This window comes from Catharus ustulatus, chromosome 25 (genome assembly GCF_009819885.2).
Source record: "Catharus ustulatus isolate bCatUst1 chromosome 25, bCatUst1.pri.v2, whole genome shotgun sequence".
Taxonomy (NCBI): Eukaryota; Metazoa; Chordata; class Aves; order Passeriformes; family Turdidae; genus Catharus; species Catharus ustulatus.
In genome coordinates, this window is record NC_046245.1 from 1,839,619 (window position 1) to 1,865,477 (window position 25,859).

The 25,859-nt window shown below is 54.0% G+C and overlaps 1 protein-coding gene across 1 annotated transcript; it reads left to right on the forward strand.

Moving 5' to 3' along the window:
- Positions 1-4,435: 4,435 nt before the first annotated feature.
- SLC26A9 (solute carrier family 26 member 9) lies at positions 4,436-25,205 on the forward strand. Its single transcript, XM_033079938.1, has 21 exons — positions 4,436-4,947; positions 11,009-11,135; positions 11,699-11,838; positions 11,999-12,109; positions 12,357-12,532; positions 12,847-13,011; positions 13,512-13,664; positions 14,171-14,253; positions 14,471-14,618; positions 15,239-15,352; positions 15,721-15,798; positions 16,234-16,329; positions 19,089-19,195; positions 19,687-19,756; positions 19,846-19,938; positions 20,334-20,450; positions 21,197-21,484; positions 21,707-21,761; positions 22,125-22,270; positions 22,914-22,991; positions 23,473-25,205. The coding sequence occupies exons 1-21, from the start codon at positions 4,866-4,868 to the stop codon at positions 23,518-23,520; spliced, it is 2,475 nt and encodes an 824-aa protein (XP_032935829.1). The 5' UTR covers positions 4,436-4,865; the 3' UTR covers positions 23,521-25,205.
- The last annotated feature ends 654 nt before the right edge of the window (positions 25,206-25,859 follow it).

The following is a 25,859-nucleotide window of genomic DNA, read 5'->3' on the forward strand; positions in this document are numbered from 1 at the left end:
CCTCTGGGACACGCTGTTCCTCATTCCTGGGTCCCTTTCAGGTGGCAGCTGTGGCTCCAGCCCTGGCACCGCAGAGCCACCTCTGCCAGGGGGATGGTGGCACCCAGCCCAGCCTGGGACCTGCATTCCTGGGAATCAGGAAATGGTGACAATGGAGATGTCAGAGCTCCAGCCTGTCCAGTGCCAGCCCCTGCCCATCCAGGAATGGCCAGCTCCATTCCTGCAGGGATTTGGCAGCCCACATCTCTGCTTTCCCACCTGGCTGAGGGGTTTGGAATGCTCCTGAAGGGACAGACAGACAGACAGACAGACAGGACAGCCCACCTGGCTTCAGCTGTGCCCAGTGCAGTGTCACAGCCTGAGCAGCACATCAGCCGTGAGGAACCTCCCAGCATCTCTCAGCACCTCCCAGATCCCCATGAAAACCCCAAATTCCCTCCCCTGAGGGTGCCCTGCTCCTCCTGCAGCACCTCCATCCCAAACCTGCCCCACTCCTGAGCCTGCACAAGCCTTGTTTCTCAGCAAAACCACCCAAAAAGGAGGAGCAGCTCTGGGGATGGCAGAGGGAGAGGGAGGGAAGGATGGAGGGAGGGAGGGAGGCTCCCTGCAGTCCCATCCTCTCCCAGGAATCATCCCCATCCTCCCCAGGGCACGCACAGCCCGGCCCTGCCGCCCCACTGAATTATTACCACACAATTATTGCCCCCATTAAGCCACACGTATCTGCTAAAATCAATCATCTGCAAACACATCCGCGCATTCCAGCTCACGGAATGCTGCTATCGGCCCAGGGAAAAACCAGCTCAGCAATCTGTGCTCTCCAGGCTGACCTGGGGAGTCCCTGGGGTGTTCCCCAGCTCCTGGTGCTTCCCAGACACCCATCCCTGCCTGGCACTCCATCCTGGATGTTCTGATGGTGGCCACATCCTCGGGGGTTTGGCCAGCACAGAAAGAGGCAGAATCAGTTGTATTTATAATTACTGAAAATGGAGTTTGAGCAGAGCAGAAAGAGGCAGAATCAGTTGTATTTATAATTACTGAAAATGGAGTTTGAGCAGAGCAGAAAGAGGCAGAATCAGTTGTATTTATAATTACTGAAAATGCAGTTTGACCAAAGTAGAAAGAGGCAGAATCAGTTGTATTTATAATTACTGAAAAAAGTTTGACCAAAGCAGAAAGAGGCAGAATCAGTTGTATTTATAATTACTGAAAATGGAATTTGACCAGGACTGCGCCTCCCAGGCCAGAAATGCCCCAGGACCATCGGTGGCTGCACAGGGCTGGGTTCTTTGTAGGGCAGGGGCTCGTTTTATCCTGATCACACCCAGCAGGACTTTGGAATAGCAGCTCCTGCCACAGGCAGCAGGAATCCAAAGGGAATCCATCGGTGCAGGAGGGACACCAGGGCTGGGATGGGACAGGGAATCATTCCCTGTGGAAAAGTCACCTCACACATGGCTGAGAACTTCACTGGGGGGACAAAAACTCAACCACTGGAGCCCAGCTCTGCCAGCATCCCAGCAAGTGATTTTGGGGTGGTTTTGTGTCCCAGTGTGCCCAGACAGCAATTTCCTGCCTGTGCCAGGGGTCAGTGGCATTCCCACGGACCTGGCATCCTCTGCTGGGCCCTGTCTGTGCTCTGATGGACAGAGCAGGTGAGAGGATGAGCAGGTGAGAGGATGAGCAGGTGAGAGGATGAGGGGATGAGCAGGTGAGGGGATGAGCAGGTGAGAGGATGAGCAGCACCCGCCGCTCCTGCTGCCCTTACACCAGGAGCCAGCTTTGCAATTTTACCTTTTGTCTTTCTTCTGTGAAGCTTCCCTAGAAAAAATGCCCTTTCCTGATGGCAAAAGTCCCTTTTGGCACGAACATCCCAGCTAATTAACCCTGCGTTTTAACCCTGGATGTTAATTAGCATCCTCCAGGATGCTGTTTCCCCTTTTTCCGCGGTGTGGGATCCCTGTGGATGCCGGAGCTCCGTGTTCCCGGGATTTGTCCTGTGACAAAGCACAGAGGAGCCCCTGGGGACACTCGTGGGCTGCTCCTGCTGCTGGGACACAGGGCTCTGCGTGTACCGGGCTGCCCTTTAAAAACCCCGCTCGATATGAGTTATTAATGGTATTTACGGGACAGCTGCTCTCGACGATTACCTGTGCCGGTCAGATGGCAATGAATCAGCCCCCTTCCCTCGGGCAGGGTGTTCCTCTGGCGTGCTCCACACGCGATGATTGATTTGCATACGATGAAGTTTCTTGGCAGTAGCCGCTGATGCCTCGAGCGCGCACAAGGTACCGGAATTTTCACTCTGGGAGCGAGCAAAGGCCACCCCGCTGCTTGTCCCTTGTCCCCACCCCAGCCGTGTGTTCCTGCCCTCCTGTCTCTCCCCGCTCCCTTTTCCCATCGTTTTCCAGCAGCACATCCCGGTGACAGCCGGAGGAGGAAGGGCAGCAGAGCCACCCCCGGGAGCATCCCGTGCCAAGCTGCCCTTGGGGACAACGGGAACACGAGAGATCAATTCCTGCACAGCAAACAACCCCCCGCAGCTTCCTCCTGGGGGCCAATTCCTCTGGGGACCTGTCCCTGTCCCGTTCCTCGTCCCACCCTGTGCTGATGTCCCTGTTCCTCTCATCACCTGCAGCATCCTGGCTGGTACCTGGCTCCTGCATCCTCAAATCCCTCTGGGAAGAGAGGAGTCCAGGAGCCTGGAGAAGAAAGAGAGGAGCTCAGGAGCCTGGAGATCAGTCCAGGAGCCTGCAGAATAAAGGAGTCCAGGAGCCTGGACAGGAGAGGAGATGAGATCAGGATTCTGGATAAGAGAGGAGTCCAGGAGCCTGGAGAATAAAGAGAGGAACTCAGGAGCCTGGAGATCAGTCCAGGAGCCTGGAGAAGCAAGAGAGGAGTCCAGGAGCCTGGACAGGAAAGGAGATGAGATCAGGATCCTGGAGAGGAGAGAAGCCCAGGAGCCTTGATACAAGAGGAGATCAGGATTCTGGATAAGAGAGGAGTCCAGGAGCCTGGACATGAGAGGAGATCAGGATCCTGGACACGAGATCAGGATCCTGGACACGAGATCAGGATCCTGGACACGAGAGGATATCGGGATCCTGCAGAAGAGCATCAGGATCCTGCAGAAGAGCACCAGGATCCTGGAGAAGAGCACCAGGATCCTGCAGAAGAGCACCAGGATCCTGGCCGCAGCTCGGTACAGTGATGCTGCCATGGACTGGACACGATGAGCCCCGTCCCCTCCTCTGAGCTGGCAGCTCCCTGACCTGTCACAGGAGCTTTTCCAGCCCCAAACCCCGGCAGCTCCCGCGCCAGGACACGCAGTGGCACCTCAGGGGTGGCTCCCGAGCCGCAGCTCCCGGCCCCTCCCCGCTCATCGCTGTGCCCCGCCGGGGGCGTCGGGAGAACCTGCCCAACCCTGCGCGGAGGAGCCGGGCGTGGCTGCTGCCCCGGCACCGTGCCTGCGAGGCTGATCGCAGATAGCCCGGCCGAGCCTCCCGCACATCTGGGACACATCCCCGGGACACAGCCCGAGCCTCCCGCACATCCCTGGGACACAGCCCGAGCCTCCCGCACATCCCGGACACAGCCCTGGGACACAGCCCGAGCCTCCCACACATCCCGGACACAGCCCTGGGACACAGCCCGAACCTCCCGCACATCCCGGGACACAGCCCTGGGACACAGCCCGAACCTCCCGCACATCCCGGACACAGCCCTGGGACACAGCCCGAGCATCCCGCACATCCCGGGACACAGCCCGAGCCTCCCGCACATCCCGGACACAGCCCTGGGACACAGCCCGAACCTCCGGCACATCCCTGGGACACAGCCCGAGCCTCCCGAGCCTCCCGCACATCCCTGGGACACAGCCCGAGCCTCCTGCACATCCCTGGGACACAGCCCGAGCATCCCGCACATCTGGGACACAGCCCGAGCATCCTGAACATCCCTGGGACACAGCCCAAGCATCCCGCACATCCCCGCACATCCCTGGGACACAGCCCGAGCCTCCCACACATCCCAGACACAGCCCGAGCCTCCTGAGCCTCCCGCACATCCCTGGGACATCCCAGCACATCTCTGGGACACAGCCCGATCCTCTCGCACATCCCAGCGCATCCCCGGGACACAGCCCGAGCCTCTCTCCTGGTCACACAGCGGGGTTTCCCCTCTCTTCCCCGCTCCTCTGGTCCCTTTGAAGCCGGGAATGAGACACGGCCACAGCCACAGCCACAGCCACAGCCACAGCCACAGCCACAGCCACAGACACACACACAGACACACACACACACACAGACACACACACAGCCACAGACACAGCCACAGCCACAGCCACAGACACACACACACACACACAGACACACAGACACACAGACACACAGACACAGACAGACACACAGACACACAGACACACAGACACAGCCCCACTCCGCTCCCCGCTGCCGATCCCTCTCCCGGGGTCGGGGCTGGCACAAAGCGCCCCTTTGTCCATCCCGGGGGCGGAGAGAGGCCGGAGCTCAAAGGCCGGGCAGCCGCTGCCCACCCGGCCAACAAAAGCATCTCCTGCTGCCCCCGGCCCCGGGCAGGCAGGGAGGGGGCCGGGGTGAGGTGAATACGGGTCATTGTCACCCCGAGCCAGCCGGGACCCGCAGCGGGGATCAAACGGGCCAGGCCGGAGTGGAAGGGGTGGGGTGAGGGGGGACATCCAAAAAAGCTCTTCTCCCTCCTCAGATCTCCCCTTATCTCCGCTGGCTATCTCCTGGGCTCAGCCCGGGTGTACCTGCTCGCAATTACCTCCCCAAGCCAATCAGGCGCCGAGCACAGCCCTCGGTCCCCTTGACTGAGGTGATTTATAAATGACTCACTGCAGGTCTGAGCGCAGACCTCTGCACAGCTCCGGGCTGCACCTCCTGCCCCATCCGCACCCCCCGAGCGCAGGTAACTCAACAATCGGGGCTTTGTCTGGGTGGGCGTGGGGGATTTACACTCCGCTTGCACAGCCATGGGTGTGAGGAGCGCTATTTGGAGAGCTGCTACTTCTTTTTTCTTTTTTTCTTTTTTTTTTTTTCCTTCCTTTTCCTCCCCTTCTCTTTTCCTCCCTCCTTTCGCCAAGGGGATTTACGGCGGCAGATTTACTCAGGAATTAGCAACACCAACGATCCAGCAGCTTGATTTATTACGAAGAGAGAGGCTGGAAGAGCCAAATATGTGAATTAATAATTGCTGGAATAAATCCTGCCATCTTATCCTGCTGAGATGTGTGGAGGGATTTGCCTGATATAGGACAGGCAGCACTGATGAGAAACACTCAGCCTCTGGAGCCTTGTTCTGAGCAGAACTTTGTGTGCGTGGCACTGAGGATGCTGCAGCCCAGACTGGGTGCTGCACATCCCGGGGTGGAGGAAAGGGATGTTGAACCCAGAGCCTACAGGTTGGGAAGCACTGGCTGAGCACAGGAATCCAGCCCAGGAAAGGGGATTGGGCTGTTCAGGGCATCCTGGTGCTCACAGCTGGGTTTGGAGGGAGTTTTAAAGCTGGGAATGAGGAGTGATCCCAGACTGAGACCTGTCACAGCGGGTGCAGGATCTGCAGCTCCTCCCAGTGCTGTTTCAAGGATGTTTAGGTTCAGTTTGGGCAGGTGGAAATATCCCCTCAGCCTTGCTTCATGGTGAGAAACCACAGCTCCCACAGCTGGGATGCTTTCTGCTGTGCCCTGATGAAATTTAAAATTTGCCCACACCTTATTTGTAAGCAGGCTAAACCTGGAGCTGGGGACCTGTCCCTCTCTCCCTCACAAATGTCACAGTGACATTTGTCCTGGTCACGCTGTGTTTCTGCCCCGGGTCAGAGATTCCCAGCACAGAAATTCCATCCCATCCTCCACCTCCAGGACAGCATGGACGGGGTGACCCCAGAGATGTTTTTCTGTTTTTCCTTCTCTGAGAGTGGATCCACAGGGGTGGGAGCATGTGGAGGAGTGAGCTCTCAGCAGGCATCCCCCAGCAGTGCAGGAATGCTGCAAACTTTTAAATCCCTTCAGATTTGCATTGCCCACCTGCTCTCAAAGGTGTCAGAGACACGTGGAGAGCAGAGACTGCAGCACTGAGGGACAGCAAAATCTCACTTCTCCTTCCTTCAAACGCCCTTTCCACTTCACCCCTGCCCATCCCAGCTGGCTTTTCATGGCAAGGGGATGCAGACAGCACTTCCAGGGACTGGGCTGGGATGCTGCTGGGGTCAGGCACTGCTCTGGCACACCCAGCAAGGGGGGACAGCAGGGCAGGGAAGGTTTTGGAGGATCATGATGGGATGTGTGGACATCCCAAAGCACAGCACAGTGCCTCGCCCCTCCTCACAGAGCTCCAGTGCTGATGGGGCTCTGACAGCAGCAGAGAGCTGGGGTGGGGTTGGGAACAAGTGGGTAAACCAAACAAATCCCAGGGAAAGTGAGTCCAGCCTGGTGCCAGTGCAGGGCAGATCCTCCTGCTCCCTCAGGAGCCGAGCTGCTGGATATAAACATTTCACTTAATAAACACCCTGCGAGCCAAACTCTTCGGCTTCACCCTCGGTAGCTGGCAGATGCCTGCAGATTTTATTATGCTGGTTACCAGGCACAGAGCTAGTTTGGTTAGAAACTCGTGTGAAGTGGTACATCAAACATTGGCACCGGCCCAGCAGCGGCTGCACAAGAGCTCTGCCCGCTGGGCTGGGTCACTCACAGCGACAAAAGGGACATCTCCCCGATGCAAATCACCTCTTGAACACTGCAAACACTGGATCTGGACAGGAAGGAAGCTCTGATTTAATGCCTGTGGTGAAGGTACAGGAGTGGGAATGGGAGGGCAGATCCTGGGGGACGAGGGGCAGCTCAGGGCAGGGGGATGGGAGGTGGGAGCTGGAGGGAAGCAGAGATGTCTCCTCCCTGCCCTGCACTGTGGGACCCGTTCCACACCTGCCCAAGATCCATCAGAGCCTGTTTGCACCTCCTCTCACCCCCTTCTCCCTCTGGCCTTTACTCCACCAGCCATCACCAGGTGGTTCCTTGTGAAAACGGACTGGAACAGCAAAGTTTTGACTGAACTTTATGGATTCTGGCATTTTGCCTTTTCTAAGGCATGGATATTTTTCATAACTGATTTATATGCTCTTCTGGTGTCTTCTATTTCTAATGGGTAAAGAAAAGGTTCAACCCCAGGGATAAATGTGCTCAGTGCATGGCATCAGCTCCCTGAACACAACCTCTGCTTCCCTGCCCCTGCTTCTTTCCCCTCCCCAGATTACTGGGAATGATTTTTTTCCCCCAAAATCATGCCAGAAATGTGGGACTGTAGATGTGTTTTTATCACCACCAGCTTTTCTTCCTGAACCAGTTCATTTGCAGGTGAAGCCTGTGGCCATCCAGAGCCAAAGGTAAAACAAAACTAAATCAACAAAACGTTAAATGTGAAAAAGAATTTGTGCCCAAATGGCCGAGCTGAAGACTCTGAGGTGCCTTGGTGGTGAGTTCCTGGCGTGGTCCAGCAGCTGCACTCGCTCCTGGCACGTTCCCAATGCCAGGAGGTCGCAGGGAGTGACCGGGGAGAGTGCGAGGGTGGATCAGCCAGTGCCTGATGGTAGAGGTGAATTATATAACATCTTCTGAAATACCTGAGCTGGGTGAGTGACAGGAGCCTCCTCCTCCTCCTGCCTGGGCGCTCAGAGGGGTGTGAGAGGCAGAGGGGAGCGGGTGTGTGCAGGAGGGTGAGGGGGAGCTGAGCTCAGAGCCTGGTGCTGCACATCTGGCACTGCCACATCTGGCACTGAGAGCGCAGAATCTGTGCCACACAGCTCTCAGGGAGCAATTGTGGCTTCCCCTGCTGACCTTGCAGGACCTGGGCCCCTTCACCGTGCTGCCCCAGGGCTCCTGTGGCACCTGCAGAGCTGAAGGAGTCAAGACCTTGTCCTGGTGTTGCAACCAAACCCTTGCAGCTGTGCTGTGCTCTCCCAGCAGGGCTGGGGGACAGGGGGGAGCTGCTTTATGGCCCTGTCTTGGGCAATGGGGCCAGGAGGGGTGTTTGGGATGGAGATTCACACAGGATGGGATGAGGTTGGACCTCTGAACCCAGGGCTGAAGCAAACAGCACAGAGGGCTGGGGGTGCCTTGCGCAAGGAGCAGGGCACAGAGAGGGGGGCAGGCAAAGGAGGAAGCCTTGTTTCAAGAGCTCTGATTTTTAATCCCTAAAATTAAGGAGCAGCCAGCTGAATGGGACATTCATTCCTTGAATGTCCACATGCAGCACTGGGATCAGTCTGGGCCCTAAGGCAGGGATCAGATGGCTCTCCCACCAAATTTTGGCTCATTCCTTGGGCTGCAGCTCCCGTTCTGTGCCTACGTCAGCGCAGCAGAGAGGCTCTGTGCCAGTGGCTCCTATCAACAGCAGCCAATGTGACTTTCCTCTTCCCAAGAACAGCTATCACCAGCACGGGCACAGCAGATAAGAGCTCGGGGAGGGAGTTTGCAGGACAGACTCTGGGAGAAAAGCTCTGTGCCCGGGTTTGGGCTGCCAGGCTGGGATCAGCCAGGCCTGGGCTGAGGGGACACTCAGGACCTGCTGGGACAGCGCTGCTCACCCACATCACGTTGCTGGGGCAGAGCAGTTCTGCTCCCATGTGTTGTTTGCTCCGAGTATCACATCCCATTTGTGTACTCAGTGAGGTCAAATTTTACATTTCTGAGCATCACTCACTGCAGGGATGGGCTGCATGAAACCTGGGAGCACTTGGAGCTCTTCTCCCAGACCTTGTCCTTTATTCCCATGCTCACACTGGAAGAGAGATCTTGAAAAACCTGGTCCCTGCAATGCAGCAGCTGAGTGGCACTCTGCTCTCCCCTCCACACTCTTGGGATTGCTCCGGGCTCCTGCCCCAGCTGCAGGGTTTAAACCAGCTCTGCAGCTTGCCGTGGGCTCATCCCACCAGCACCAGCCCAGCTGGCTTTGCCTTTTGTTCCAGGAGCAGCCACGCAGCTCCTGGTGCTCTTTAACTCCCAAACCTCAGAGGTTTCAGCTGCTGTTTGATCTAGGGCAAGGCTGTGATAAGCCAAGGCAAGAACTTGACTCTGTCCGAGACGCTGACATCACGAGCCTGTTTGCTCAAGATGGAATTTAATCGTGGGGATATTTTCCCTTCTATACCTGCTCTGTTTATTATTTTTTTTCCTGATTCAGTGAGGGAAATTCATTAAAGAGCTGGGATTTAATTGGCAGAAGGGATGGAGAGACCACCAGGAGCTCGGGTGGGTTTATCAGCCCTCAGAAGCTGTTGCTGAGTCTGGACTGACAAAATATTCACCAAGGAGAACTGGAAATTCTGAGCAGAGCTGTGGGGCTGGGAGCAAGGCTGGGAACAGCCACAGGATCACGGGAAATGTGGGAAAACCGTGACTGTGCATCAGACAGCCTTCAGGCATGAGGGGCTGGGAGGAGCCCAGGACACTGCTGAGCGCTGTGATCCAAAGGCAAAGCTCGTCCTTGCTCCTGGAGGGGTCACTGCAGAGGAAAAGGAGCAGGGATGCCCTGCAGAGGGCATGGATCAGGCACCTGGCACTGCAGGAGAGGCTCAGGTCTCCTCTTTGCTCCAAAGCCGTGGGCTGGGGTCCCTCCCAAGCAGCTCAGAGCTGGAATCTGTGAATCACAAATCCCTGGAATCACCAACACCCCGCAGTTTTACAGCAGAGCTCTGGATGGCCCCTGTGATCTCTGAAGGAGTGGGGGTGATGACCTCCCTTTCTGGACCCATTAGTTGCTATTTGCATAATGATTCTGCTGACCTAAATTCTCCCCAAAGTTTCGGCTCCCTGCATCATCCTTTCCTTCCTGCCCTGCTCTGCCACAACCTCCTCCTGTGCTCCACTCCAAGGGCTCTCAGCAGTCCTGCGGTGACATTTTGCTCACCCTGGTGTCCCCAGGCTCGATGTCAAGGCGTGCCCTGACTTTCAGGAGAGGGGAGGGGAGGCTCTGGCACATTCAGATCACCCCGTAAACCCTCAGCAACCTGGATGTTGTTTCTGGATCCATTCTCCTGCCTGAATCACCAGCTTTTTCCACCCCCTCTTCTCCTCCTGTGTTGGGCAATGACCCACTTAGATACACAAGACACAAATAATTACCGAGATCCTGGTTTTATATCTGACCACTTCCTCCCTCCCCTCCCAGTTTGGGGTGATTGTCCCCTCTCCCCAGGCACCTCTGGTGAAATGAGGGATGGCTGAGGTTCATCATCCCCCTGCTGAGACCCAGATACCGGCCAGGACTGGTCTGATGGGATGTTTGGGCATCTTCATCACTGCCATGAGTTAGCTACAGTTATCTCCCTGAGCATCACTTCCTAGAGGAGAGCGGGCACGCACCCACGGCCAGAGAGGGCTGGGAATGATGTGGAATGGTGTGGAATGGTATGGAATGGTGTGGAATGGTGTGGAATGATGTGGAATGGTGTGGAATGCTATAAAATACTGACCAGGATGGCAGGAACCCCTCGGTGCCATCCAGCCCTCCATCCCCGTTCCAGCATCAACCACCGAGGCGAACCAGCCCGGCAAAGCCTCGCCAGCCCTGGCGATGGTGAAACCGAGCCATGGGAAAGGTCAAGTGCCTGGCCCGAGGCACAAAGGCGCTGCCGGAGCCGGGATTAACCCCCCTGCCCGGCAATCCAGGTCCCTGGGCAGGCAGCGCTCGTTAGCAGCGCTCATCAGCATCACCTCCAGGAGCCGGGAGCGCTCCGGGGCCGGGAGCTGCAGCAGCCCCTGGAGCTGGGAGAAGCCACTCCCAGGACCTGCCTCTCTGCCACGGGGAAACTATTTAGGGTGGAGAGGCTCGGGGAGGGCTCCAGACGCTGGAGGTGTCCGCTGTTATTCCGCAGGTGGGGCCAACTCCACATTCTTGCCTTTGCGCTTTCTATTTTTTAATATTTTTTTTCCTTTTTTTTTCTGTTTTTTTTTTTTTTAATCCAAATGATGCAGAGATGAGCCAGGCCAGGCCTCGCTATGCCATCGAGCGTCCTGCCTACTCTGTCAGCCTCTTTGACCAGGAGTTTGAGAAGAAAACCAGAACTTACCCCGTCGGGGAGAAACTGAGAAACCTTTTCAGGTAACAGGGAAAGCTGATCCAGATTGAGTCAGGGATTGGGGCACTATAATTCAGATTTGGGAACACACATCCCGTTTTTATCATGGGCAGCCACGGTCTTCAGGGGTTCCAAGGTATGGGAGAAATGCAAATTGGGCTGAAGAAAATGGAATTGGTGGCTCCTTTCTCAGCAGAACAGTTTGCACTGAGTTCATTTGGGATTTGGGCTCCTGTTTTCCAAGGGGGTTTTTTAATAGTGGAAAAAGCACAATTGGTGATGTAGGGGTGTGTGGATTATGTTTTTTTAGCGTTTCCAGCGGGGATTTCCTTTTCTCAGCTTTCTGATTGAAACCAATACCACCTTAAAGTTATGCAAACAAAGGTTAATAACTCTGCTGCTCACGTTCTTGGAAATCTATCTGCCCTCCTCAGAAAAAGGAAAACAATAACACAGGAAAGAGAGAGCTCAGAATCTGGTGAGGGAGAAAGGCTGAGACATTCCTAGGAAGATCCTTCCTTAATTCCAGCTCATTTTCTCCCTCCCTTCTTTGCTCATTTGCTTTTATATTTTATGTCCCTTCCAGATGTTCCTCCTCCAGGCTCAAGCTCACGCTCTTCCGCCTGTTCCCGATCCTGGCGTGGCTCCCCAAGTACAGGATCAAGGATTCCATCCTGCCTGATGTGCTGGGCGGGCTCAGTGCAGGGACAATCCAAGTGCCACAAGGTGAGCAGCGTCCCTCTCTGCCTGTCCAAGAGGGAATTACCCTTTTCCAGTTGGTTAAACCCTGCAGGTGATGCTGATGCCCACTTGGGAGGGGGTTTGTGTTTTACATCTCTGTCTGCAGCCTGGTGCTCCCTGGATTTATTTTCCTCGTGTTTTGCAGGGATGGCATTCGCCCTCCTGGCCAATCTGCCTCCTGTCAACGGGCTCTACTCCTCCTTCTTCCCCCTGCTCACCTACTTCTTCCTCGGGGGCATCCATCAGATGGTGCCAGGTGAGGAATTGTCTGCACAGGGCAGCTCAGGGCGGGCTGGGATTGCTGCTGTGTGCACAGCTGGGATGTTTGCTCTGCCAGGGCTCTGTGGGGTCACTGATCCTGCCTGCAGGATGTCACCCCAATGACCCCATGGGGATGGGGATGGGCTGGGTGACTCCTTGTGCACAGCCCCACCTGCCCAGGAGCCTTCCAGGACAGGGAACACAGCTCAACACAGCTCCTGACCTCCCTGTGCTGTCTGCAGGGACTTTTGCTGTCATCAGCATCATTGTTGGCAACATCTGCAATGAGCTGGCTCCAGAGTCGGACTTCCAGTACTTCAACCACAGCACCAACGAGAGCAGGGTGAACACCACGGCCCTGGAGGCGGCCAGGCTGGAGATCTCTGCCACCCTGGCCTGTCTCACTGCCATCATACAGGTGAGGCTCTGCTGTGTCCCCAGCCCAGGGTAGAGATCTCTGCCACCCTGGCCTGTCTCACTGCCATCATACAGGTGAGGCTCTGCTGTGTCCCCAGCATACTGAGAGCCTAGAACAGAGGTGGTGATGGCTCAAAGACACCCCATTTCTGGGTGGGTGATGCCTCAAAATAGAGATTTTTTGGGGGATTTTTGGTCTTAGGGTGGAGTTCTCTATGTGGACAATGCAGGAATGGCACCCTGAGCCCTCCTGCTGCCGAGTGTGGATCAGAGCATCACCCTGCCCTGCTCTGAACCTCCTCTATCCCATCCTAGCTGTGCCTGGGCTTCCTGCAGTTTGGCTTCGTGGCCATCTACCTGTCCGAGTCCTTCATCAGGGGCTTCATGACGGCGGCGGGGCTGCAGATCCTCATCTCCGTGCTCAAGTACGTCTTCGGCGTGACAGTCCCGTCCTACACCGGGCCCTTAGCTATTGTCTACGTAAGTGGGGGCTCTGCACGGCCACCTCCCCCCCAGCCTGCCACCCCTGCCAGGGAAACGGGCCCAGGAGAGCAGGGAAGGGTGGAGGGAAGGGGAGTCCCTGCCCCAGCACAGCCTGGCTGCTCTGTTCCCTACCCAGAGCGTGGTTTTAATGAGGAATAATGAAATGGGGTTGGGGTTTGGGGTGGGATGTGAGCTGTGCTGCTTGACAGAGCTGTTAGCAACAGGAACATTTCCTCAGAGCAGGTTTGGCCATTCCTGGGATTTCCTGCATGATTTCCTGCATCTTCCATGGATGAATCCTGTGCTGATGCAGCCAGAGCTGCATTAAATCACCAGCACAGACCCAGGGCTGGGGGCTGATCCCTCAGCAGAGGGATTTGAGCACTGCTCGCGTCTCAGGGTGTTGATTGTGGCAACAAGTGCTGTCCATTGTTCTGTCCATGTTGTCCAGAGTGTCTGGCTCCCCCTGACCCCTTCTCCTCTTCTCTCCCCTTCAGACATTCATTGACATTTGTAAAGAGCTGCCCCAAACCAACCTGGCCTCCCTGGTCTATGCCTTGGTCAGTGCTGTGCTCCTGATCGTTGTCAAGGAGCTCAACCTCAAGTACATGAAGAAGATCCGGATGCCCATCCCGATGGAGATCATCATTGTGAGTGACACCTGGGCTGTCCCTGACCCTAAACTCGCCCCACAGCCCTGGGACACTGCTGCACCCTGCAGAGCTCCTACACAGTGAATGTGGCACAGCTCCACACGGTTTGGGGTCAGAAACGGGGCCATCCCCACGCTCATCCCTGCACTGCACCCTGCAGAGCTCCTACACAGTGAATGTGGCACAGCCCCACATGGTTTGGGGTCAGAAATGGGGTCATCCCCACGCTCATCCCTGCACTGCACCCTGCAGAGCTCCTACACAGTGAATGTGGCACAGCCCCACATGGTTTGGGGTCAGAAACGGGGCCATCCCCACGCTCATCCCTGCACTGCACCCTGGGGATGAAGGGTGAAGAAACAAACCCTGCTGGGCTGTTCTCACCTCCCCCAGCCCAAACTTGCTGCTGGGTTTATTCTCTCAGCTCTGGGAGTGCAGCAGGGTTCGTGCTCTGAGCCAGCCCAGCTCTTCCTGCTCACAGTTCCTCTCTCCCTGTCCTCCAGGTGATCGTGGCCACGGCAATCTCGGGCAGCTTCAGCATGCCCGACAAGTACGGGATGCCGATAGTGGGGAAGATCAGCATGGGGTAAGTGCTTGTGCAGCTCTGATTCACCTTCCAGACAGTTTTCCTTCCTCCTCCTGCAACCTGGAAAACACCTCACTCTTCCCTGCTGCACCAGGAGTGTCAGCACGCCCTGTGACACAACCCATCCTCTGCCTTACCCCATCCCTGAACCCTGCAGCTCCCCACACACCCCCCAACCCCTGCACAGCGCTGTCACAACTTGTCATTCTGAATGCAGCTTCCCAGAGCCCACCCTGCCCCTGGTGAGCAAGTGGAAGGACATGGTGGGCACGGCTTTCTCGCTTGCCATCGTGGGCTACGTGATCAACCTGGCCATGGGGAGGACCCTGGCAGCCAAGCATGGCTACGACGTGGACCCCAACCAGGTACAGCAGGGCTGGGGCAGCCAGGGGCTGCTCCCTTTGCTCTCAGGCGTGCAGGGAAGAGCTCAGGGCGTGCAGGGAGAGGGCTCAGACGTGCTGGGCTCACAGCAGACATGCTGCTCCCGTGGCTTTGTGCCATGTGAGGGAGAAAGGAGTTGGTACAGCTCTGTGCTGTGAGTTGGAGAGGGGTGGGAAGGGGAAAGGAGGTTTAGGCTGGGCTCTCTGCCTTGCTTCCCCTCCACACTCTGTGTTCTGGAGCACAATGAGGTGCTTGCACTTCCCAGGGAGCAGAGCAAGACCTGGATTCCTGGTGTGTCACCTAGATACTGTGAGAGGCAGGACATTAAATAATCCTCTTTTGTCATCCCTGGCACCGTGGCAGCTTTCAACAACAGCCACACATACCACATGGAGCCCTGCCCTGAGTGTGTCAACAGATGACAACGTGTTTATGTGGAATTGTGCTTCCAGGTTTCCCTGCTGCACCAGGGCCTATCCCAGATCTTACTGGAAGGAAAGATTCTGGGATGCACTGCAGGGAACTCAGAGCCACAAAAACCAGGCTCTGCTCTCAGCAGGAAGGGAGCTGTCCTTTCTGATGGACATTCTCCACATCTCCACAGGAAATGCTGGCCCTGGGCTGCAGCAACTTCTTCGGATCCTTCTTCAAAATCCACGTCATCTGCTGTGCTCTCTCTGTCACCCTGGCCGTGGATGGGGCAGGAGCCAAATCCCAAGTTAGTTCTGACTCTTCCTCCTCCTCTCCTCTCTCCATTCCCACTGCTGCCAGCCTGCCTGTGCAGCTCTGTGTCACACACAAGTGCTTGAGGCTGCTGCTGTTGAAGCAGAATTTCCTCCCTCCCCAAGCCCATTTTCTCCCTGATTTGGCTCTCTTTGGGCACAGAAGCAGAGCTGTCAATCTGCAGCCCCTGAGCAGTGAGGAAATTCAGGGTTATCTGTGAGATCTGCAAACCCCTGCCTGCTTTCAGAGGCAAACATCCTCTCACATAAAATGCTGCAGTGCCCAGTTGTGCCCCTGACTACACCCAGGGGAGCTTTGGGGAGCCCTGATGTTTGCAGAAGTGATTTCCTTCCCTCTTTACAGGTGGCAAGTTTCTTTGTGGCTCTGGTGGTCATGGTGACCATGCTGTCCCTGGGAATCTACCTGGAGCCTCTTCCAAAGGTAACACAAACATCTGTGCAGGCAGAGCCATTGCAACACCTGCTCTCCACACTCAAACCTCGCTCCAAAAAGCCCTGATGCGAACGGGACGGTTTGTTCCTGGCCTGGGGACCTGTCTGCACGGCTGTCTGCAATCACACACTCACACAATCACACAGATCCACGCTGGTTTGGGCTGGAAAGGACCTTAAACCTCATCCCTGCCATGGGCAGCGACACTTTTCACTATTCCAAGCTGCTCTGGTCCAGCTATGATTTCTCTGAGCAAATGTAAATGTAAATTACAGTGAAAAATCATCCAAATTACCCTGCTCAGAGCCAAGTGAGATCTTTGTAAGCATCACCCTTGTGATGGGACTGGCCCAAAAAAAAAGCATCCACTGCCAAATGTGGCACATCCAGGTCCTGGCTGACACCATTCCCTCTCCTCCACAGTCTGTGCTGGGAGCTCTCATCGCTGTGAACCTGAAGAATTCCCTCAAGCAGCTGGCTGACCCCTTCTACCTGTGGAAGAAGAGCAAGCTGGACTGTGTGAGTGCCTGGGGAGGTGGGAGGCATCACCTGAGCAGGACAGACCCCAAAAAGTCTTTTGTGGGTTTTTTTTGGGGTGTGAGAGCCTTGCAGGAGGTGGGTTTGGCTCTCTTGGTGAGATGGTGCTGCCTGTCCTGCCCAGCTGAGCACGCTGCTGCTCAGAGCACATATCAGAGAGGCCTGAACTCTTACCTGCTGTGTTTAAATGCCAATCAAGAGCGGAGCCTGTTTGCCCAGAACTAGCCAAACCGGCCCTGCTCAATATCTGGGAGTCATGACTTAAAAACTCACACAATGGCCCTCCAGGGCGAGGAGAGCCCTTCAGGGTGATAAGGACTCCAGGCACTGGTTGATGTATAAACCCAGGCAGGGGCGGCGGGGGAGTGAGAACGGAATTTGGAAATGTCTGACATAAAAAGTCAGTGTTTGAACAGGACTCCCACGGCTCGGGGCCGTGTGTGGACACCGAGCCAATATCCTGTCAGGGCCCACAAACCAGAGCCCCTTATCAGGGCAATCAGCTGCCCAGAGGGGCTGGCCCGAGCCATGCAGAGCTTTCCCAAAATGCTGCTCAAACAGGTGCTGGAGAGGAGCTGGGTTATCGATTTGGGGACATCTCTGAGCGGGTTCTGCTGCTGTGGGAGCTCTGGGGGCTCAGCTGAGGGCAGGGGAAGCTGCTGTCCCTTTCCCCAAAAACCTGGGCAGACACCTGAGCAGGTCTGAGAGGAGGTGGAGGAACATCCTGGCAGGTGCCAGTGCAGTGAACGGGATTCCCCTGACCTTAATCCCCTTGGAATTTGAACTAGATTCTGTCCCAAAATGGGGAGCACCATTCCTGGGTGATGTCAGACCATTGGTGTTCATCACCTCGATGCTGGTGGTGTTCCAGGACAGCTGATTCCAGCTAATTCTAACCAAGCCTGGGGGGATGGATGGAGGGATGGATGGATGGATGGATGGATGGATGGATGGATGGATGGATGATGGATGGATGGATGGAGGGATGGATGGATGATGGATGATGGATGGATGGATGGATGGATGGATGGATGGATGGATGGATGATGGATGGATGATGGATGGATGGATGGATGGATGGATGGATGGATGGATGGATGGATGATGGATGGATGATGGATGGATGGATGGATGGATGGATGGATGGATGGATGGATCCATGGATCCATGGAGGGATGGATGGATGGATGGATGATGGATGGATGGATGGATGGATGGATGGATGATGGATGGATGATGGATGGATGGATGGATGATGGATGGATGGATGATGGATGAGGGATGGATGGATGGAGGGATGGATGGAGGGATGGATGGATGGATGGAGGGATGGATGGATGGAGAGATGCTCTTCCTTGCCATTTATACACAAAATTAATATAAATGAAGCTACTGAAGTCATCAAAGTTACCTTGTCCATCCAAGGTCTAAATGTTAGTTTTTATTAATCTTGAGGATGGGATTAAAACAACCTGATGATGATTTTCAGATGGGATGTTTAAGTGCAGGGCAGGACTGGTCTCATGTGGAGTGAGATGCTTGAGTGCTAACACATCAAAAAGACAAAAGGCAGAGCTCTGAGCTGGAGGGGGGCAGGCTCTGGTCTCCTCTGTCACACTTGGCCATCAAACCCTCTCTGTGTTCAGGCCATTTCCAGCAGTGCTCAGGCACTTTTCAGAGAGATTATTTCTGGTATTTTCTGAGCTGCTGGGGGCTGGAGCAGGGAGCAGCAGGTGATGGCATCTGCAGGATCCTCACCAGCCAGGCTGATCCTTTTGGATGGAATGAACACAGTGGATAAATGTCCTGGCTGATTTTATGGCAGGAGAGAAACTGAGGGGCTCCTGGCAACTTCCCAGCAAGGATGGTTCAATCTAAAATATTCAGCAAACTGCAACAGCTGCAGGATTCAGGGTTTGGCCTATTGGTGTGGAGCTGGGAGGGTTTGAGAGTCCAGGATTGCAGCACAGAGCCATTATCCCATCCATGATGTTCCTCATCCCTGATGTTCCCCATCCCTGATGTTCTCTATCACTATTCCCTATCCCTGTTCCCCCTCCCTTTTATTTCTTTGTGCCCATCCCTTTTATTTCGTTGTGCCCATCCCATTTATTTCTTTGTGCCCATCCCTTTTATTTCTTCCTCCCCATCCCATTTATTTCTTTGTGCCCATCCCATTTATTTCTTCGTGCCCATCCCTTTTATTTCTTTGTGCCCATCTCATTTATTTCTTTGTGCCCATCCCATTTATTTCTCTGTGCCCATCCCTTTTATTTCTTCCTCCCCATCCCTTTTATTTCTTCATGCCCATCCCTTTTATTTCTTCGTGCCCATCCCATTTTCTTCCTCCCCATCCCATTTTCTTCTTCCCCACCCATTTTCTTCCTCCCCATCCCATTTATTTCTTCCTCCCCATCCCATTTATTTCTCCATGCCCATCCCATTTATTTCTTCCTCCCCATCCCATTTATTTCTTCGTGCCCATCCCATTTATTTCTTCATGCCCATCCCATTTATTTCTTCCTCCCAATCCCATTTATTTCTTCATGCCCATCCCATTTATTCCTTCCTCCCCATCCCTTCTATTTCTTCGTGCCCATCCCTTTTATTTCTTCCTCCCCATCCCATTTCCTTCTTCCCCATCCATTTCCTTCCTGCCCATCCATGTTCCCATCCATTTCCCCCAGCCCATGGTTCCCCCAAACCCCTGCCATGTCCTTCTCTCCCCTCTCTCCCTGCAGCTGGTCTGGCTCGTGAGCTTCCTCTCCGCGTTCTTCCTGAGCCTGCCCTACGGAGTGGCGGTGGGCGTGGGATTCTCCGTGCTCGTGGTGGTTTTCCACACCCAGTTGTAAGTAGCTGCTGGCCACAAGAAGCACGGGAGCTCTCCCAGGGGCACAAGGAGGGGACAGGTGATTTTTTAGGAGCGACCTCTGGCCCGCGGAACGCGCGGCAGGAGCCCCGGGGAGTGCAGGTGTCCTGCCCGGAATGTGCAAACAGGAATGGCAATTCAGTGCCTGCATTCCCGCTCCCCTGCACATCCCAGGGCAAGGGGAAGCCTCGAGGTATTTGCTTCACCCCACACAGTTCCCAGCACGAGAAGAGCGAGCCCTGTCTGTGTGCTGGGAGGTCTTCACACCACTTTTAATCCATCAAAACCCTTTATTAACATTTCCCAGTCTGGCATCTCAAAATACTCTTTTTTTTGTGCCCTGTAGTTTCTGCAGAGATGAAATTTGCACAAAGCAAATGCACAAATCCTGGGGTGGAATGTGAAACAGAAGTTTTCTTTCCCCTAATTCTGATCCCTTCTTTTCTGATCCCTTCTTTTCTTTTCTGCAGCCGCAACGGCTCTGCCCTGGGCCAGGTGATTTCCACTGACATCTACAAGAACCCCAAAACCTACAACAAGGTGAGCTGAAGATAAAATCATCCTCAGAGAAAACGCTGTTCTTTGCCCCTGGTGGCCAGGCTTGCTCTGAGCTCCTGTCTCTGCTGCAGGTCCATGAAATTAATGGGATTAAAATCGTCACCTACTGCTCGCCGCTGTATTTCGCCAACTCGGAGATATTCCGTGAGAAAATCATAGCCAAGGTGAGCAATTCCTCAGCAAATCCCTGCCTGCAGCCAGGCCCAAACCACCCTTGCTCTCTCCTGTGTTGCTACAGGGGGTAATTAAGCTGTGGGTGATCATGAATGATGGTCACATCCTCAATCCTCCTCTCCCTGATGCTCAGGACGGTTTGCAGAGCTCATTTTAGAGGTTGTGCCCAAATCCTGGCAGGTTCCTCCTCCAAGCTCTGCCAGAGCAGGGGTATCCTGCTATCCCAAGTCTCTCCCTGCCTGTGCAGGTTCCCTGAGCTCCAGGAGATGTTTGGATGCCATCAGGATCGCCCCACTGCAGTGCACAGCTGGGAAATGCCAGGGAAGGAGCAGAAGCTCCTGACTCCTGGAACAGATTTTTAAAGAAAAATCTCTTTTTCCCCCAGACAGGGGTGGATCCTGGCAAGGTGTACTTGGCCAGGAGGAAATTTGTGAAACGGCAGGCAAAGAGCACAGCACAACCACCAGCAAAGCTCCCAAAATTCCTGCTGAAGGAGAGCAAGGTAACCCAGCTCCTGAGTTCCCAAAACCATCCCTGTGTCCATGAGAACGGCCCCAAGTCCCCATCAAACAGCTCCTCCTGATATGGGATTTTCTGCACTGTTTTCCTGGCCTCATCTCCCACCTCTCATCCCCTTTCCTCCCCTCCTACACCTCCATTCCTCCCCAAACCTTGAGGTGCAGGAGAGCTGGGGATGGTTGGGAGCAGGGGATGGGAGCATGGTGAACAATCTGCAGGAACCAGGCAGCTTTGGCCTCCTTCTCTGGGGATGGCTGGGAGCTGGGGAGCTGGGGAGGAGGCTGGGATGGGAGCATGGTGAACAATCTGCAGGAACCAGGCAGATTTGGCCTCCTTCTCTGGGGATGGCTGGGAGCAGGGGATGGGAGCATGGTGAACAATCTGCAGGAACCAGGCAGCTTTGGCCTCTTTCTCTGGGGATGGCTGGGAGCTGGGGAGGAGGCTGGGATGGGAGCATGGTGAACAATCTGCAGGAACCAGGCAGCTTTGGCCTCTTTCTCTGGGGATGTGCCAACAGCTCAGCCCCAAGGTGCCCCTTCCTCAGTGACCCCAGCCCTGCTTGTTTGCCATGCTGAGCAGTTTGGACACAAATCATATAAATTATCCTAAATCCAGCCCCAAGGGGCAGCCAGGCTGGAGTTAACCCAGATTAAAACCCTTCATATCAGTGGGGAGAGTTGCCCTGTGCCCTGTGCCCTGCCCTGACTCTGCACCTCTGCTCTGCCCCAGACCTTGTCCTTGCAAGAGCTCCAGAAGGATTTTGAGAGCGCCTCTCCAACAGACACCAACAACAACCAGACCTCTGCTAACGGTGCCAGCATCTCCTACATCACATTCCACCCTGCTGGCCCCGGGGCTGGGCCAGGGCAGAGCCCTGGGGAGCTGGGCAGCCCCACCCTGCAGGGCAGCCCCGACCCCGTCCTGGCAGCATCGCCCTACATCAGCTTCCACACCATCATCCTGGACATGAGTGGGGTGTGCTTTGTGGACCTGATGGGCACAAAAGCGCTCAGCAAGGTGAGTTCTGGGCTCTGCCAGCACGGCCAGGCAGCAGGGAGCTTCTCCTGGTGTTTATTTTTTTTTATTTTCCTATTTTCCATATTTTATTTACGTATTTATAATCCACTATTGAATGGAACTTCTCCTGCATCCCTGATTTTCTCCTTCAGCCTGATAAAAGACTTTATGCCTGGAGCAGCAGTGTTTTTAATCCTCTCTCTCCCATCTCATCCCTTCCAGTTGTGTTCCAGTTACCAGAAGATTGGGATTAAAGTGTTCTTGGCAAATGTGCATGGTAAGAATTCCCAAAAAACCACATTTCCATGGGATCTTCCCCCATTTCTGAGCTCCTGACAAGCAGCAGATCTTTTTCTGTTCTTTATTCAAACTGTGAGAAGTCCTTTGCTGCACTAGATAAAATAAGAGAAGAAAGGAAAGAGAATCCCTGTTCTCTGTGTGTGAAATGAGTGCTTTCATTTGGGAAATAAGGCTGGAACCTCTCCACACTCAACATGCACAAAAACAAATCCCCACACTAATTTCTGCTGCAAATCTCCTTCTTCTGAGCCTTGCCTTAGCTCAGAGGACCCCAGCAGCCACCCACACCTCCAGATTCCTCCTCTGCTCTCCTGCTTGCTCAGCTCTGTCCTTTCTCCAGCCCAGGTGTACAATGACATCAGCACAGGGGGAGTTTTTGAGGAAGGAGGCCTGGACCGAAGTCACATCTTCCTCACCATCCACGATGCTGTTTTGTTTGCACTGGCCAGTATCAGAGATTTTGTCCACCCACCCGTCTTGGAAGAGGTAAATTCTCTCCCCAGCCCACAGGATTCTCCAGTTTGGCTTCCAGGCTGTGTTACAAAATGGAAGAACCTAAAGAAGCTTCTTTATCTCAAGTGGAAAAGGTCTAAATCCAGGAAAATATTGAAATTTCCAGTTGTCATGTACAGGCTGAGCACCTTGGATTTCCATGGGAGCTCAGAAGTGTCAATGTTTTACACAAACCCTCAGCTGAGGGATGAGTGTTGTCCTAGCCTGGAGAAGCCAGGAGAGCTGTTCCAGCACTGTGCCCTCAGTTTGGGGCTGGTTGGAACAGGCAGAGGCAGAATTTGGCCCTCAGTGATGAAGAAATGAAGGCAGGAATAGTCCTGGCATCCATGAATGCTCCATGGGTGGGAGGAGAACAGGAGGAATTGTGAGGCAGCACCAGTTGCACCAGCATCAGCAGCACCAGTTACCTCCCCAGCACCAGTTAAGGTGTCTCCTGTCACACCAGAGCCACAGGCAAACACCTTCCCAGTCACAGCAGATAAACCTGGAGCAGGGCTCCTCCTGTGCCCCTTCTCCTGGCATTTCCCCCAGAGCATTGTCACCTTTTAGGCCTGGCTTAATCATTGTTTTCATTCCTTTTCACCCTGCACTCTGCTCATTTATTTTCCCTGCACAGAGGCCGACCCAGACAGAGCTCTCCATCTATGATGAGTCTGTGGATGAGAGCAGTGCAGAGTACAAGAACCTGGAGGAGGTGAGTTGCAGTGCCAGGGGTTGGGGTATGAGGCAGAAATCACAGCTTCTAATTGGGATTGATTAGATGGGAAATCATCTGAGACTAAGTTCAGGAAGTTAATTGCAGCTATAATTTTAAATCCCTGTCTTGAGGAGGTCTGGAAGGCCCCTGGATGAGGAGCAGGTAGGTCACCCCACAGAGGAATCCTTCAATCATTCCTGGCCACACAGCTCAGGCTCTGTCAGACCTGTGCTCTTCACACACTGGGGGGAGCCTGCACAAAAAATAAAGAGCCATCAGTGAAGATTTTCAGCACAGGATTTGTAAATGCTGCAGAGATTTGGGAGGAGATGCCCTCCCTGCTGCCCTTCCAGCTGGGCATGGACAGCTGGGGAAGCTTGGAGCAAGGGCTGGAGCTGCTGGGGGTGTTTGTGTGACAATGCCACCGAGCTGTGCCCTGCCACCAGCCCTGACCCTGCCCATCCTCTGTGCCCTTTAGGAGATGTTTGGAAGCATGTTCCACTCAGAGACCCAGACAGCTCTGTGAGCACCAGGCAAACCCTCCAGAGGAGACTTTTCTGTCCCACCCCACCCTGGAGAGCTGCTCTTCTATTGGGGACACAAAGGTTTGCATCGAGGCCACCACGTCCAGAACTGCCAAACCCTCCCTGCTCTGCTGTGGAGCAAGGACTGTGGAGCAGGCAGCAGCCCCTGGGGAAGCTCAGGAGATGGATTCTGGTGGATTCTGATGTATTCTGGTGGATTCTGATGGATTACAGAAGTGCAGCTCGGCTGGAGGCAGCTGCCTGAACCTGGGGGATGCTCAGCCACCCCTCTGTCCCACAAAATCCTTCTGGAATGGCATCATCTGTGCATCCTGCTCCTTCCCTCTCCCTCCTCCCTCTCTCCCCTTGAAGTGGAATGAAGCAAACACTGGAAGCCTTTCAGGGTTCCACGAGCAGCAGTGGCTCTGCTGAGGTGTGGCAGTGCCAGCTCTGCTGCTCTCTGATGTGCACTGACCCCCAAATTCCCCTCTGCCCCTCCTGTGTCCCAGCATCCCCAAAAAAACACTGCCTCCAACACTGCTGGATTTCTGACACCCCAAAAACCTCAGGACTCTCTCAGCAGGGCTAAATTCTGAAATACAGAATTTTTTTCCTTGTTAATAGGACAGGGTCATACTCAGAAATGAGAATTCCTGCCTGCACAGTGGATTGAGTACATAAAACAGATTATATTTTAAAATGCTATTTCTATTTTAATACTCTATAATATTACAAATACAAGCAAGCTTTAGTGTACAGTTTAAGTACACAGATGTTATTGAGCTGATTGCTGGAGGCTTCCTGGGAAGAGAATGTGGGGCTTTCCTGCAGCTCCCAGATGTCTCATTTTTAAGGAAAACCATCCTTGCTAGGCAGCCACTAAAGGAAACAACAGCAGCACCCTGCCAGTTTGGTTTTATGTAACATCTCAATAACCAAGTCACCATTTCTCTACCTCAATTTCTGATTATGTGGTGCAGGAGAGAGTAATAAAACCAAAGGAGGGCAGAAAACCCTGTTAGCTGATGGTTATCACTTATTTTAAGGTTAAACAACAAAAAATCTGCATGTATAGCTTGTTTTACAAGGTAAAATCAAGAGATTAAGTCTCTTAAATTGTCTTTGAGGGTGATTCCTTTTGTACTGCCTCAGTGCTCCTTTTAAAAAGTGCCAATTTTGAAGGAAAGGCAACAAAGAAATCGGTGCAGAGCAACCAGAAACTGTCCTGATCAATATTTTTGGGTCTCTGAGGTGGCAGTGCCAGTTCCCAACTCTTCATTCAGGATTCATTTCCCAGCCTGGGGTCTGACAGCACAAAACCAGAAATCCTCAGAGCACAGCCTTAAACCAGACTGGGTTTCCTGAAATTCCTACGAGAAATGAGATGGGATGGCACCAGAACTGGCTCAGAAAAAACAGAAAAGAGGCAAATCATGACCCAGGCAGAAGGAAAACCCATTTCTGTAGCCAAATTCTGGGTGAGTTCTGGCAATAAATGCAACTGCTGGAGGCACAGTGTGGCCAAAGTCATAATTCCCAAGTGCCTGGGCAGGAATTAGGGGAGCTCAAAGTCATGCTGGTGAAATATTTTCACTTCCAGTAAAAATATTCCTTTTATCGCTTTTAAGTAACGGTGAGGTTGTTGTGTTTTGGCTCTGAAGCCTTACTTGGTAAATGCATGATGTATAACCAGCTCAGAAATGTTTGTAATTTATTTAATTTAATGTTGGTTTTGTTCTTTTTTTTTTAAATAATAAAGAATGTGAGAACAATCATCGTCCTCTTCTGCTGGTTCAAGGGCAGGATTTCCTTGGCTGTTCCCATCCTGGGACAGTTTGTGCCATGGGATAAATCTTCATATTTGGTTCAGATCAGCTGTAAAGAAGGGAATAAGAATTTTCTGTCTAATAGCTGGTGGAATCAGAGAAAGAAGTGACATATTTTGAAAAGCAGGTGGATTTAAAGTGGGGCTGCATAACAGAGATTGTCACTTGGCCAGTCCTGGCATCCTTCCGCCTCACATTTAGCCCCAATGAGCCTGAGGTGGTTATTCCCCACAGGAACACCTTTTATCTCCATCCTTTTGGGAGCAGAATTCCAAAATATTGGGAAGAAATTCTTCCCTGTGACGGTGGTGAGGCCCTGGCACAGGTTGCCCGGGGAAGCTGTGGCTTCCCACCCCTGGAATTGTCCAAGGCCAGGCTGGAAAGGGCTTGGAGCACCCTGGGACAGTGGAAGGTGTCCCTGCCATGGCAGGGGTGGAATTGGATGGGAATTAAAATCTTTTCCAACACAACCATTCCCACCCTCCGCGCTTCCCTCGGCTGCCCCCACATCCTCT